The following is a 15,568-nucleotide window of genomic DNA, read 5'->3' as shown; positions in this document are numbered from 1 at the left end:
CTCTCTGTAGATAATGTAATGCCTTATCTTCCACTGCCCTGTATGCTGCACCAGCCTCTTCTGGCATTACCAACAGTATCCCTGAGAGATCTCTGATGGTGGCTTGGCCATCTGTACACAATTTCACAGGTTTACACTGAGCAGGTCACCTTCATAGGCTTTGAAATGGAATTTCAACATGCTTAGGTGCTTCCTGAGCTGCAGTTCTGAGTCAAAATCAAGTCCAAATCTCTATGATGCAGGACCAGGGCTTACACAAAGTGAAAGAATGTTTACCTGAACTAGTTCAGGTCATGCTTCCTCCCCAGTTGATTTTAAGCCAAAAACAACATCAACAACACAACATACAAGTAATCAGAAAGACAAAGAAACTATTGCCGTCATCTGTCAGCACTCAGAACTACAGTAACAAAATGAAACTCTTTTGGCTTTGATTGATGGACTGCCTGAGCCAGCATAAACAAGCCCTGGAGTACACAAGAGTAATTATCATCTTGTAAGACCTCAGACAGTTTTATTTCAACACCATTTCCACTAACAGTGAGAGCTGAGATGAGTCATGAAACTGTTCATGAACACCCATGGAAGCTGATGACTTTTTCAAATTTTCCTTTTTGTTTAATCTACTCTGTAAAATGGTGGGTTTGTTACAGTAATCTGCAAACAGCTCAGAGGCCTTTATAAATTTTTCCTATGCTGCTGTATATTGACTGGACTAAGGTTTTGCCAAGCAAGCACCTGGACAGCATGGCTTTCAGAGCTCCATTGCTATGTCTTCCACAGAAAAGACTTCAAAAAATCTTATTCAAGCCTCAATTGCATGGAATACTATATAGAAAAAAATTGAGGTTCAAGTCCTATTCCTACCAAAATTAAGCAATACAATTTGTATCAAATCTCAAAGTTTGCTCAAAGGAATTTGATATACAAGTTTTTGATGTTCAAAATATCACACGTCACTAACGTTTCTGGGGAAAATGCTTTTTCCTTTATTTTTCCCCGGTATTTTAGGACTTGACAGGCATATATGGCCCAGGAAAGAGTGATACTGTTTCGGATTCCTTAAATCAAATGGATGAAGTAACACCAAAGACATGTTCTACATGTAGATTACATTCAAATGCATCACAAATCATGTGAGTGAAGCTGAAGTGGCTGCCACCAGAACTCCAAGAATATTAGGCTTCAATTTATGTATATCTACAGGCTTATTGATAATGGTACAGGACATGTGAGAAAACTGCCAAAATATCCTGGAGGTATTTATAGTCACTGAATGACTCCAGTGGGCATCTGAAAACTGGACCAGTCTGAATGCTGAAACAGCATTACTGGTGTAATTACTGCTAGAATTACAACTGTTAAACAACAGCGCACCTTCTGGGCTTTCAAACCACACCCTTCCTCATTGCCTCCTTCTTCCATTTACTACTTTTTAACAATATTGCATTCATATTTCTTCTTTTTCTCTTAGGAAAACATAACCTTATGCAGAGGTGGGATGCAATTAACTTGACTTCATCCTAAAACACATGAAATTAGGCCAGGTTAATTGCTCCCAACGATTGCCTGTTTCTTTCCAGCGACTATAAAGCAGTCTATGGTGCTTTAAATACCACACTGTTGGGAAGTGAAGGTGTGGTAAATGCTACGTTAAATGTTTCTGTTTCTCTGCATAGAATATCTAACTTGATCAAATTTAGTCTTCTCCTCACTCTCTACAACTCTTTGTCCAGCCATTATTTCATTCAGTGTTAGGATTTCTGAACGGTCATCCATCAGTGCAGCACTTATAAGATCATTATCTGAAGTCTCATTTTCTGGAAATTTTACCCATCTCCCACATATATAGGCCTGCTTCCTACTGCTCTGGAGGATATTAATCAAGATAAAATATATTCATGTTTTTAGGTTTAAATAAAGTTTTATAATTTAGTTCTGGTAACAATTTTACCAGTAAAATTATACTTCCTAATGCTAGCTTTCTATTTCTTTTTATAGCTCACTTTTAAGGCAAAATTTTGCCTTAAACAATTGCTGCAATGTTAATTTTTTAAAATCTCTGTAATTTTTATTTAGAATATTTTTAAAATATTGGAAGTACCCAGATGTATTTTAGTGTACATATTTTTTTAATGTACATTATTGAATTTAGCCTCTATGTTTGCATTGTACTTCAATAACTTCTCAAGCATTGAGTGCATTTGTCCTTTCACTTTGATATGTACACATAAAAAGTCAGACCAGCTTAGATCTGTGTTAGCTCCTCAAATTTTTCTGCACATCTACTGCTATATTCTTTACCTTCTCTTTAACTATTGGGCTGGTTCTGGCAGGGTACCAGGACGGAGTTAATTTTCTTCAGAGTTGCTGATATGGGGCTGTGTTTTGGATTTGTGCTGAACAGTGGGTTTTTGCTTTCCCTATTAAAATGTCCTTATCTCCACGCAGGAGTTTTCCAGCTTTTACCTTCCCAATTCTCTCCCTGATCCTGCTGGTGGGGCAGTAAGCAACTGTGCCTGGCTGGGTTGATCTCTGGGGTTAAGCCATTAACAACTGTTAATAAAACTAGCAAAGGCAGAAAGAAAAAAGGTTCTTCATCCCTGATTCTGTAGTGTCTAGAACGATCCCTTTTCAATCTCTGCATTTGCCCCACCAGCGGGGTGATGGTCATTCACAGTATATCCAAGGAAACAATCAAACTTCCCTGAAAACCTTTGCTCAGCGACTGCCCAAAAGTCTCTTCTACTGATCCCCTCTCCTGTTCCTCCAGAGGATACTGCAGATGCTATTGTTAGCTTGTTTCAATGAGATCACTTACTTTATTTGAATGTTTGGTCTTTAATGCTTGTCATGCATTTGCAGATATTTCATAGTAAAAGGAAACGTAACAGACTGTAAACTACATTTAGTTTCCCATTTTCTTCAGCCTACATAAGTCCCGCCACCCCGTTCATCATCCTGCTTTTTGAGATCCAGTCCTTAAGCAACACTTCACTTACCTACGTGTGCTTCTTCATTTATAAAAACGTGAAACACTGAGCCTTGTGCTGGAAAATTTTGTTTATAGACACATTTTATAAATATATAACCACTAGGTGGCACTTTGTATTTGGATTTAAAAATTGTCACTTCCAAGAGAGGTTTAGCATTTTTTAAAAACTGCCTAGGAGTGCATAAAACATGAAAAAACAACAGAGTGCTTTGAAAATGAGTCAGAAAGTCGACAGCTAGCCTAGGGTTTATTTTTCAATGTTTTGATTTTTGTATTTAACTTGGCAGAGCAGGAGCTATATCACGTCTTATGGGCAATGATTTCTAGAGTGCAGGTCTGTGTGCCACAGCAGGGAACTCGGGTCGCATGGGAATTATGAACATATATGGCCTGACATTCCTTCTGCATTTTCACACAAATGATAGAAAGAAATGGAAAGCGGGTGCTGCACAAGTAGCAAGCTAGCAAACTGGGAGCAAAACAGAACTGCTTAGAGAGGGAGCAGGAATGAGACAGTCCCAAAAAAGGCTGTTGCTCCACGCTGCCTCGCTGAGGGTATTGCCCACCTGCTTTTGTCAGGGTCCTGAGAGCACAAACAGGCTGTGCTGGCCCTGGGGCTGCACCTGCCTTCATCCTCCTCAGAGCCCGTGCCTGCCTCTCCCCTGCCCTGCGCTGTGGCTCTGCCCAGCATCATCCCAGGGCTCTGCCCAACCCTGGCGCCCTGTGCCGGGCTGAGCCCTGACTCACCCCCGCAGGATGATGTCCCTGTCCCCGGGAGGTGACAGCTGCCCTGCCCTGGAGCTGCCTTGACTTGGGGGGAAGGACCCTGCCAGACCCTGCCCACTCCAAGCCCCTCTGTGTGGAGCTGCCCACCCCCAGCGTGCCCAGCCCCACTGGCTACAAGGTGGTCAAGACGCAGCCCCAATTACTCAGAAACACTGAAGAAATGCTTTTCATTTCCAGTCAACAAACACTACTCATAGACGGCAAAGAGAAATTTGAAATTCTACAGTATACGTCAGATTTAACTAGTTTAAACAGAATGATGAAACCAATAGAGTTTATCGCGTATTAGCCTAAAATATTTGCAGTTCATAGGTTCCTAGTTCTATTACCAGAAATGGCAAAAAATACTGTTTCCGAGATTTCTAAGGGATTTCTGTATTTTCGCAAACTTAAGCAATTCAGAAGAAATGTCTTCTTTCCCTTTTGAAGAACAGTTTCCCTTTAGAGAATAAAAAAATCTAAGTTTTACACTTAATGTAATTTACATATTTTTAAGGTTCTGTGGGGAAATATGGAAGTTGCCAGCTAAAACTTTGAAAAAAAAAAACCCTCTCAAAAAGAAAACGAGTTTTCCCCCAAGTTTTCCAGATAAAACCTGCTTTCCGATTACTCAAAATGTCCTTTGGAGACAAGAGCATTTATTTTTGTATGATAGCTCAAAAAACCCCAGCATGTTAATCTTACCTTAAGAACACTATTTTCTATTCTTACGCAAATGTATCCATGTACACATAGACAAAGCTGTAAGAGGTGACTTCATCTTTATGTTGCCCCAATTCTGACAGGCTGTACATTCTTGAAAATGACCATTAAAATCAATCTCCTGTTCATATAAACCCCACCACAAAATATTAAAAGTCTCTATTAAGAAGTAGGACCATGTATTTCTGCTAGTATGTATTATGTCTAACCCATGTGCTATTTTTTCTATTAGCTGAAGTTTTTTCAATGTTTTGATACTCAAAAATCTTCCTTGTGGTATTTCAACTTTGGATGCCATGGAGAATAGACTGCCACGGCCACAGAGGTCTTTATCAAGACAGAAGTGCAAGACTATGCTGGGCAGAATTTCCTTCAGAATCTTCTGGAAAACACAATAAATACACTTATGGCTGTGAATTTTTCTTCTTCGGGGCTACAAATGCCATATATTAATGTCTACTGCTAACGTTTTATTTATATTTTGGGTAGAGAAGAAATTTCATGTCTCCAAAATCATTGTGGACACCTGGTGCTCCTATTGTTTCCAAAAGGGTTTGTTATTGTCACTCTTCGTAAACTTTATTATGTGAGATTTTTGAATGAGGATGATCAGGGTGTTTTCTTGGTCTTCACCATTTTATTTACACTTAGTTTTCAGCAGGCAACTCCTTTCATTCAAATCTCTTTCTCACCTTTCTCATCCAGCCTCCTTAAAAGATGGAACTCTCTTCTGCCCTCAAATGTTTAAGTACAGCTTCCACAAAGCCCAGACACTGCCAATACCATAAGGGTCAGTTTTATGTGGTGTCATTAATGATTGCACTTCAATCAGTGAAAGCCAAAACATAAAAATATCCAAAGCAGCCCCTTTGGCTTCCCTCATTAAAAAAACAACAAAAAACCAAACCAAAACAAGAAAGTGTGAACTAAAAAGCAGCAACATATCTGTACTACAGCTGGAAAAGCAGCAGCACAGAGATTCAAGAAAGCTAAAAGTTGTTCTTCCAAGAGTTGCTGGTGGTGCATGAAGTAAGTTCCATGACCCCACCACCTCATTTAATTTTACTTTGAATGCTACCTCAGAGGACTGTCAGCAGGACTGCAGTCTGGGCTACTGACTCATTTTACAGAGAAAATAGCTTCAAAACTAAACAAAACCTGATGCAAGACCTCAACGAGACAGGGAGCATTAAGAAAGGGGGAACTTTGAGGAGATTCCTTTATGCAGCAAAAGAAAGGCCTCATCTGGCTTTGTGTCAGTCTTCTATTTACTAACATGGGGGACAGAGTGATCACGTTGGCGTAGTTATAGAGAGAGGTGTGTGTATTGTACACAAAGGCATGATGAGGGTGTGGGTAAATGCAAAATATGCACCTTTCTTCCTGGAAAAACAACTTTAACAGGTAAGCTAGTCAGATAAATTTACCTTCTAGACAACTTGCCACAAGTCCAACATTTGAATGTTCATCCCACTGCTCTGAACAGCTCTGTTCCATCCACAAGATCATGAGCTCAGTGCTCGAATCACTGAGGAAAATTCTATTGATGGTGCAATTTAGGAGACTGGATTGCACAGCAATATTGGTCCCTCTTGCTTTAAACTTACCAAAACCTAAGAGCATCATTTTGGTGTCTTGTCTCTTTTAATTTCCTATTACAAGCTGCATTATGAAGCTTCTCTTTGAGAGGTTTATGAAATTCTTTCCAAAGCCATTTTTCTTTTCATCTACATCCCTTCCTCAAAGTTAAAATGCTGTATCTAAAATTAAAAATGTTGTCTGACATATGGGTCTCACAAAAATGTATTTTGGAAATCAAAATCCGAAAAGACACATTTAACTGTGCAGCCACTCAGTCCAAGATGAATCAAAAATCCCTTAACTTCATTACTGTCATAATGAAATCTTTTTTAGAACGTTTAGTTGTAGAAACCTGTTTAAAAAATCTCCTGAGTTTTAACATTGTTTACAATAAGATTTTATTTTGCACTTGAAGGTGAAGAGAAATGAGCCAGTTACTTTATAACAAAAAAATCTAAATACTGAATAAAGGCAGAAATTTGCAGAAGGACAATTTTTATGTATGTTCAATTGCTTTTCTTGGGAGCTTTCTATATTTTTGTAAGAAGACAAGCCATGGGTAGCTGATAAAAACGATTTTTTCTTTCCATACAGACCTCAAAATCTGTAGTTATTATGAGCTAGTTAGAATGCAATTCATCTGCCCTTCAAAAATGAAGAAATGTGCACAAAGATAGAAGAACCTCTCCTAGGCTTCCAGCTAAGGTGCGTCCATACCCCAGGGCCCAAATTATAGGAGGAAAGAAGACAACAAATGTGGATGGAAGCTAACACAGTCTTCATAAAATAAACAACCAGATGCTCTAAAGAGCACGACAGAGAGGAAAGCACTGCCACAGGTCTTTGGAGAGCAACTTCTTCCCTAAATGGAGTGTCATATTGTCCACTAATGGAAAAGTATTTGCTAATGCCTGAAAATCCCCCAAAGGGTGCAAAGCAAGAGGTTTGGGTGCCTCACAGTTTGACAGTGGCAAATGAGCAGAATTTAGACCAACTGGGTCCTTTTGTTTTAGCATATCCTTAGCATTGTTCAAAGGATGCTTACAGCGTCTTTATGCAGTGTTTTGTTTGCAAAACATGCTACTGCTTTATTAAGCCATGAAGTAAACAAGTGCTTCATAGACTTCACAGTCAGTGATTTTAGGTGCAATGCAAAAATTACTCAGCAAAATTCTTCAGCCCATGTCTTGTGGCATCTCAGGAGTAAGACAATTTTATCATGTCCAAGAAACCCCAATAGCCTGTAAATGTTTCCGTTTTATCTCCCTAACTGGGAGTTGAGAAGATTAGATAAGATATTCAATACATAATTGCCATCTAGTTCAAAGACGAAACCACTTGTCCCATATAATTTTGATCCTTCAAAATTCAGAAGCTGTGCATGTTAGCCAAATTCTGGAGCATGTTACATAGAGGTGCAAAGGTTTCCCAGGTGCCCAATAAATAATGAAAATGTTCCCACTGATTTTGATAATGGAGGTCCAAGCCTTCCGTGGAAAATCTTGGGGAACCCTTATTTCCAAATTCAAGACAGGACCTTCAAAAGATTTCATTAACAGCTTTTGAAGTCAGGTAGCACATACTAAAGCTGGAGAAGAATGGCAAAGGCTTTATGACCATCTTTCCCATTCAGGAGAAAGTGGAATAGCATTTGGGAATTTATTGTAAAGAGTTATGTTTTAAATGAACTACAAGTTACACGTGAAGCTACGAAGCTACAACTTGGACTAACTAGCTCCAGCTTGCCAATTTCATTAGTAATTCTTCTTTGTCAGCAATCAGAGTATTACTGTTCAAAATAGTCCTTACTTCTTTGTATGATTACAGAGAGCTTACTGGGAAAATAAGGACATACAGAGAATGTCTATTTAATGTTTTGTAAATGTAAATGCATATATTTAACATAGGCTACTCTCTGGAGGGTCTTGGTGAGGGTATCTGTAACAGGAAGCATAGAACAAATTCTCCTGTAATATTAAACATCCAGTTTTCATCACCACAGGGGATTTATTCCAGTCTCCAACAAAATGGAATATTTCATTAGTTTCAGATGGACATTCAATAAAATGTCTAAATCCTTTCACTGCTGTTTTGCCACTGCAGGGTGGAATCAACACCATCAGACATCCCGTGTCCTTCCATGACATGAGTTTTCTTTCACAGCCGTTTGCCTTCAGGAGGCACCACTCTTCCAGTGAAAAGAGGCTGGGGATAAAATACTGACAGCAAACTTCTTTCTTCCCCTAGGGAGCCCAGAATAAAACTGGTGTGCATCATAAAGATACCCTTGGAGCAGTCCAGCATCTGGATCACAAAAGTATATCTTGAGGAAAGCTTGACTTTCAAAGCCATGTAACAGCTAACAGTGAATTTATTGGTTCATGATTTAATTCATTAAGCTGGGCTACTAATTATTTCTCCATCTGGCTTCGCACTAGTATTATTTATGTAACAGCCATCTCTCTTCACCTCTCATATATAAATAAAAGCCATAACTCTAGATTAATTATTCCAGTAAGATTTTGCATTTTTTAAATTACTGATCTTGATTAATAAAATGGACAAATTATAATAAAATACAAACCGTTGATGAACCTTCGATTTTTTTTATTTTATACAAATTAATATTAGAATATGCACTGATAGAGATACATTTAAATTGAGGAGAGGTGGAAAAAGCATCATAAGTTGAGACTCATGTTTATGTTCAAAGAGCACTGCAGATGGCAGGTCTCTGAGGTCCCATAATCATCTTCAGAGTGCAGTTAAAACGAAATGAACACAAAAAGCCCAAATAAACCACATATTGACAATCTGAATTTATCTGCCACCTTTTTATTCTACTTGCTGAACAAATGGCTTTTACCAGAAGCTTCAATTTCCAAGAAAAATGTCATTTTTTCATAAACTTCTTTTCTCCTCACATGAAAATGTAGGAAGGAAATCTCATAAAATCTAAAAAACAAAAACCAATCCACCAAACAAACAAAAAAACAAACCCAAAAAAACAAAACCAAACCAAAAAATCCCCAAACCAACCAAACCTCAAACCCAAAAACCTAACAAAAATCCCTACATCTACTATTCTTCTTACTTCCATTAAATTACACTTTGCAGTAGCACTAGCTGTATATTTATCTGTTTGTGCAGAAAGAAAATGAAAACAATACAGTGACAGAGAGAGTTTGGGTTTTGGGTGCAACACAACTGTCCACTTTTCCCTTTGAAAGGGAAAAGGGACTTCATGGTCCTCTAGGTGTAAATCTGATCTTCAGTCTGAAACTTTGTCCGCTTGGGAAACCCAGAGATCCTTCCTGCCACTGGTACTTTACTCTCAACCATAGCTAGGGAGGGAGAGATGCTTGGATCCAAGGCTTTCAGCTTTCCCTCAGACTTGCTTTTCTGCTGGTCTTGTCATTACCAGCCTGCAGCTGCTCTGCCAGTCAGAAAATACTACAACAACATCTCAGCACATGAGAACGTGTTTGCTCCCAGCTGGTGTCCCAGCCAGGGCATTCTTAGCACCTGCACACCTCTCACATGCTTGCTGCAGCAGTATATTTAATGCAAAACTGCATAAATTCTGAAAACCATAAAATCCCAAGCACAGTTCAGACAACTATGGAAACTGCAATCACAACAGTAACGAAGGGAAAGAGAGAAAATCTTCAATACTCCAGTTAATCTCTACATTACAGTTTCCTTACCTTTGTAGTCCACTGGCTTCGCATTCTTTAGAAGTTCCATGCACCTGGTTTCCTCCTTGTGAATCTCCAGCTGAAATCTGCATTCTGGATGGACACCGCTCACCTGTGCCAAATTAACAAACAGGTTAAGTCTTGAAACTAGAATTAAAATGCCTCACGAAGAATGCAACTACCAATAACGAAAGCCACAACTTTAACTGGCACAGGTTTCACCCAAGCGTGTGCTCGGCATTTTTCACACTCCATGTCCATTTTAGCTTCTCACACATGGACTTTTCAGAACAAAATGTTGAAATTATCTACTGGCTTCTTCCTGTAGCATTCATTTAGCTTTCTAGTGCATTCCTCAATATTGTGCCATCAGATCTGTTTCTCCAGAAAAACACTGAACTGTAACTGAAACAGGAGAATGATACATTTGCTTTTTTCCCCTTTTGTAGTAAGTTAGGGAGCTGAAAGTTTAATACAAATCACAGAACATGAAAATTGATCAAACTTCATTCTGTTTGACTTGGTTAATTCTGCTCTTCTTCCCTTTTCCACCATGTATATTTTATCTTCTGAAGGCCCCAGTGCATGATTATTTGATTCAAGCAAATGCTACACAGGAAGAAAACCCCACTTCTTAAAAATTAAAGCATTAATACCTCTACCGGTTCAAAGCCCTGCCCTCAGTTCTTTGGTTTTCAGAAAAGTTTATGCATGTTATGTCCATGGGAAGAGACAGGAATGCAACAGTACTAGGGAGAGAAACGATATCCTGGAAAGTTGTACTGGGGTCAGCTGAATTCAGAGAGGCAGTCAGAGCCTCCCAGAGAAACACATGGAGTCCATAAGAGACAGACAGGAGGAATTACTGCAGGAGGTGGCAAATGGAAAAGCTGGAAACGTCAGTGGAGCTGATGGGACAGTTTGATCAGCTCAAATGAAATCACACCTTAAATAATAAAATGGCAATATGCAGTACTTCAGTTATCCTCACACCTCAGACTTGTAATTACCAAGAAAAAAGTGGTCTCTCTCCAAGTTTCTGTCTTTTCTTTCCCAACTTTCAGGAGACACTTAATAACAGAATCTGGTAATGATCACTGATGAATGACACAGCAAATTTTTTTTTTAAAATATAATAATTAATTAAGTTGTGATTCTGGGTCCAGAACCTCAGGTCCAGAGTTAGGACTGAGAACCTGGTGATGCTGCAGTCTCTTTGTGAACAAACCACTTGCACAGCTTTTAAAAATACAGCGCAAGAGCCATAACAGCAGGGGCTGTTATGAAAACTCACAAAAACCTGTCTCTTCTCCAAATGTCTCATTTCACCATCTACAACATCAAAACCTGACTTCCTTTTTCATGCCTTTTCTCTATGTTGAGTATTGAAATTAGACGTTTTGAGTGCAGAATTCTTTTCCTTTCAAAGACACGTGTTTAACACAAATTAGGATTTCTAGAGCTTATAATTTAAACTTCAGCATTATACTGAAAATACCTACATTTTGGTATGTATAATCTTTTTTGCAGATAGCAGCCATGTAAAATAAAAGTCCCATGTATACATAATGTTTTTAATAGCACTTTCCTTTCATAAAACCTATTTTTGGCTATTTTTCATTTCCAAGTGGAAACATTCAGTAACTGACAGTGGATTTCCTACTCATCAAGAAGAATTACAATTACTGGGTCTTGGAAAGGAAGGTTCAGTAAATAAAAATGTTAACTAAATGAAGGATAAGTCAAATTAGCTACTGCAATTAAGAAACCTGCTGAATAAACAACTTATCTTTCTGATACCTCTGAAATACCAGTGATTAATAGTAAAGGTTAATTTGAAAACATACACCTGTTACTACCCAAAGGCAGCATATTACTTTTCACACCTGGGCTACATGCTAAACTGTGTTATACTTTGTTCTAATAGTCCAGTTCATTCACATGTACTTCACAAAGCTGAAGAGATTAAGGGTTCCAGACTACATGGCACTGACCACCTCCCGAAACACATCAAGATTTTGAGGGCACTCACCACTTTTTTGGACTTGTGCTCATCCATCTTTCCCTTTTTAACCAACGATAGGTTATCCTTTGTCACCAATGAATACAGAGTCGCATGTAAAGGTGCACACTGAGCTGGAAATCTAGCTTAGGAGCCTCTCTGCGTTATAAGCAGCTTAATAATTTCTAAAGCATCTAGACCCGCAGTTTGATGGATAAACACTTCCTCTGACAAGCAGCTTACACTCACCTTCAGTATGGTTTCCTGACTTTTGGTGTTATACATTAACAAAAAATTTAAAAGACTTTTAAAAAATTGTTTTTGTGTATCATACTTCCATCAATGTAACTGGCTTTTACAAACTACTTAAGAAACGCTTGAAAATATAAAGGCAATAAAAGCAGACGCCCTGAAGAAGACTTCAATATTCTGAAGACTTTGTACATCGCAATCCCATTGTACATATTACAGAGCAGTTGTGGATGTAGGGCTTTTCCCTCCACGATGACGGCCAGTGGTCTGTGGACCGCCCCGGGTAGCGCTCCGTGAAAACTCTTCGCAAACCAGCGGCGTCCACCGGCTACGGGGAAACCTGCGGGGATGAAGCGGCGGCTCCGCAGGGATGGGACCGTGCCCGGCGGAGCGGAGCAGGAGCGGAGCCGTCCCGGCGCTGCGGAGCGCCCGGGCACGCGGCAGGGAGCGCCCGGGGGTCCCGGCGGCGGACGCGAGCCCGCTCCCCTCGCCTTCCCCGCCCGGGGACAGCCGGGGGGCGGCGGCGGGAGGCAGCGCTGTCCCGGAGCGTGTGCGGCGGGGCCCGAGCCCCGCACCTGCCGCGCCCCCGCCCCGCGGAGCTGCGGAACAGCCCGGGGGGCTCCGCACAGGCTCCTCAGGGAAGAGCCGCGGGGTCACCCCGCCCGCGGTCTGGAGTGGAGCGAGCGTTCCCTCGGGCGGGCTGCGCGCCGGACACTTACCGGCCCCAGGCTCCAGCAGAGCGAGAGCAGGAGGATCGGCAGGGTCCTCATGCCCGCCGAGTGCCGGGCCCGCCGGGCTGCGCTGCCCCGCGGCGCTCCGCGGGCCCCGTTCGAAGGCGGGGAGCGGGCTCCGGGTCCCGCCCGGCACCATAGGGCCCGGGGCCGCTGCCGGCTCCCCCGCCCCGCGGGCAGCGGCGGTGGGACCTCCCGCACCTGCCCCGCTCCGGCGCCTCGGCTCCCGGCCCGACCGCGGCCGTGCCCGCCGCCGCTCTGCGCGGAGCTCCTCCTCTAGCCCCCGGCTCTTGCCCGCCCGCCCGTGTCTCCCCAGCCCCTCTCCTCTCCTTCGTTTTCTCCTCCCCCCTCTCGCTGCCGCCGGCGCTCCCCCCACAAGAGGTGCGAGCCGCTGCCCTGAGCCGGGACGCCCCCCGCCCATCGCTGCGCCCCGCAGGAGCCCCCCGCCACCCCCGGGCTGCTGCCGGGCACTGGATGCCTCTTACCCCTCGCTGCCCGCTCCCAGGTGCCGGAGATCCCCGTCTTCCCATGATACACGCCCAGGGAGCCTGGGTGCCCGTCCCGGCAGCGCATCGGTGCCCGCACTGGGGTGCTTTTGGCCGGAGAAATCCCCTCAAGCCAGGCACGCACGAAAAACGTTGAGGGGTGAGTGAAGAGATCCCTGGCAGCGTCAGTCTTACCACTTTGCAAAGCAACAGCTGTATTACTATATCTTTCTTCCCCACGACTGGGTTTTTTTCGCGGTCTCAGTAAAGAACAACCAAGAGCTTAAGGCAACTCCAAGTTATTGCCTGGCATTTTACATCAGGCATGGATCTGGGCTTTGCCTCACAAGGCATAGAAAGTACGCAGTTAAGTGACATGTTAGCACATTCCTTATGTTATAGAAAAAGAAGCGTTTATATATTGGCTTTTAGCTGAGAATGGGAATATATTAGAGTTGCCTTTCCACTGACTTAATGTGTGTTGTAATGTAAGTACTATGTATTATAAGGAACTGGGGAGGCAGCATAAAACTCTCCTAATTAGCCCCCCAAAATAACCTGCTACAAGCAAAGCAAGGGCACTTCTATGAGAAAAGCTAAAGAGAATTTTAATTTTTTATTGCATTTGAATTTTTTTTCATATATTAAGAAGAAATACCTGATTATAACATCTTTGATATGAAAAGAAATACTAAAAACTAATAAAATTATAACCTGCGTGCTGAGAGCAGAGGGAAACATTAATGTAGAAGGAAAAACTTGTAGGATGGCATATTGTCAGGTAAAGAAATTATTGTCATTGTAGCAGAAAGGAGTACCTCTTTGGATTGACTTTGATCTGTATATGAGAGGTGAACTGAAAAGTCAGATTGCACCTACTCCTGACACAGCTGGCTTGCAGAGGAGACTAGTTATGCCGTTAGCTCTGAGATTCCCAGGCAAGCTCTCAGGTCAAAACTCCGGAATTAAAAAAAAACGGAGAATTGCACAGTGCAACCCCTCTGATTCCAGGATTCCTCCTCAGGCTCTTGGTTGAGACACAGGCAGTCTGGATGTGCTCCTCAAAACTTCTTGAGAGCTATCCACGTTTTCAAAATAACAATCTCAAACCCATTTCTTTTATCATTCACAAGATTCTGACGTTTCATCATTACTGCAAGGCTTTGGAAAACCCTTCCTGTCTTCTCTCTTTAGAAGTCCTTTCTTGCCCTTTTCTTCCCGCTAAGAGAGCAGTCGTTCTCATGAGTGGAATTAGTACATGCCAAGGCTCATCAGGTTCATCCGCAATAAACCCCAGAGCAGTCCCTGGGCAGAGGAGCCACCAGGCAGGCTGTCCCCTATCTCGGCTGCCCCAGCAGCTGAGGACACAAGAGTTGCCAGACACCAGACCCCAGTGTTTAAATTCTTCGTGCAAATGGTTCATTAGGCTGTTGAAGCTGAGTAGCCTGGGAAACCAATTAACAAATTACTGTTAACGTTCTGTGTAGAAACAGTCTTGGGAACTGTCATCATTATTCCTTCTGTGGAATGACAGAAACTAATATCTCAAGTATTAGTAGTCCCCATATCGTAGAACTAGCAAAGTTTTGAAACTTGCATCTGTTCTATCAGAAGATTGTACACAGTCAGATTTTCGTGCTTTTTTTTTTTGTTTTCAATGAATCAGCATTTTTAGGTCGAAAGAAATATCATCAGTTATTTCTCAACCCTTTCCTCTGTTGCTGTTCCCAGTGACTCTGACATAAAAGAGACAGCAGGTGAAGGAGATGAATCAAATACTAATATTTTTGTTTACATATAGCTAGGTGCTTTTTTTTTCTAAGAAGAAAACAAATTCTTGATGGATGAAGTCCAGAAATCATGGTTCAAGTTCTTTTCACTTAAACATATCACAGTTCAGTGCTCTGTTACAGCGGATGTAGAAGGGAGAAAAAGAACAAGAATGAAGCTAGAACAGCTGTTGATATATAGAGCTAAATACAAATGAGACTGATACTCTCAATCAGCAAAGAACAGATAGGTTTATGAAAAAACAAAGGAGTCACATAAATTTAGACAGAGTTGATTTGATAACATTTCAAAAAAGGGGTTGTCAAATTAAAAGGAAAAATTTATGGGAGATATCCATGAGGCACAGGACTGCAAACACACAAAGAGAATGGAGTCCAAACATGGACAGAAACTCATCACAATAGAGGTGGTAGGGAAGTAAATGCATTTTGACTGAAATAAATATTATTTTGGATCAGCAGAGCCTGAGTGTTCCTCAGAGGGCAGTAAAAGTGGAAATAGAAAGTTGCCAGGCGATGGACACAGTGGCAGGCAGTGCCAAGGTA

The 15,568-nt window shown here is 41.5% G+C and overlaps 1 protein-coding gene across 2 annotated transcripts in view; it reads right to left on the bottom strand.

Moving 5' to 3' along the window:
- The window catches only part of VIPR2 (vasoactive intestinal peptide receptor 2), a 57,964-nt gene extending 45,011 nt beyond the window's left edge, over nt 1–12,953 (bottom strand). For both annotated transcript variants that reach the window (XR_010723468.1, XM_066200655.1), the window contains exons 1-2: nt 12,736–12,953; nt 9,772–9,874 (exon numbers count right to left, since the gene is read on the bottom strand). Coding sequence is in view for 1 of the 2 variants with exons in the window: in XM_066200655.1 (XP_066056752.1) it covers nt 9,772–9,874; nt 12,736–12,786 (154 nt within the window). In the remaining variant the exon portion in view is untranslated. The remainder of the gene's footprint in view (nt 1–9,771; nt 9,875–12,735) is intronic.
- Nucleotides 12,954–15,568: the final 2,615 nt, after the last annotated feature.

This window comes from Chamaea fasciata, unplaced genomic scaffold (genome assembly GCF_029207755.1).
Source record: "Chamaea fasciata isolate MVZ Bird 193981 ecotype frontalis unplaced genomic scaffold, bChaFas1.0.hap1 SCAF_1, whole genome shotgun sequence".
Lineage (NCBI taxonomy): Eukaryota > Metazoa > Chordata > Aves > Passeriformes > Sylviidae > Chamaea > Chamaea fasciata.
This window is presented reverse-complemented; position numbering and strand designations above follow the sequence as displayed.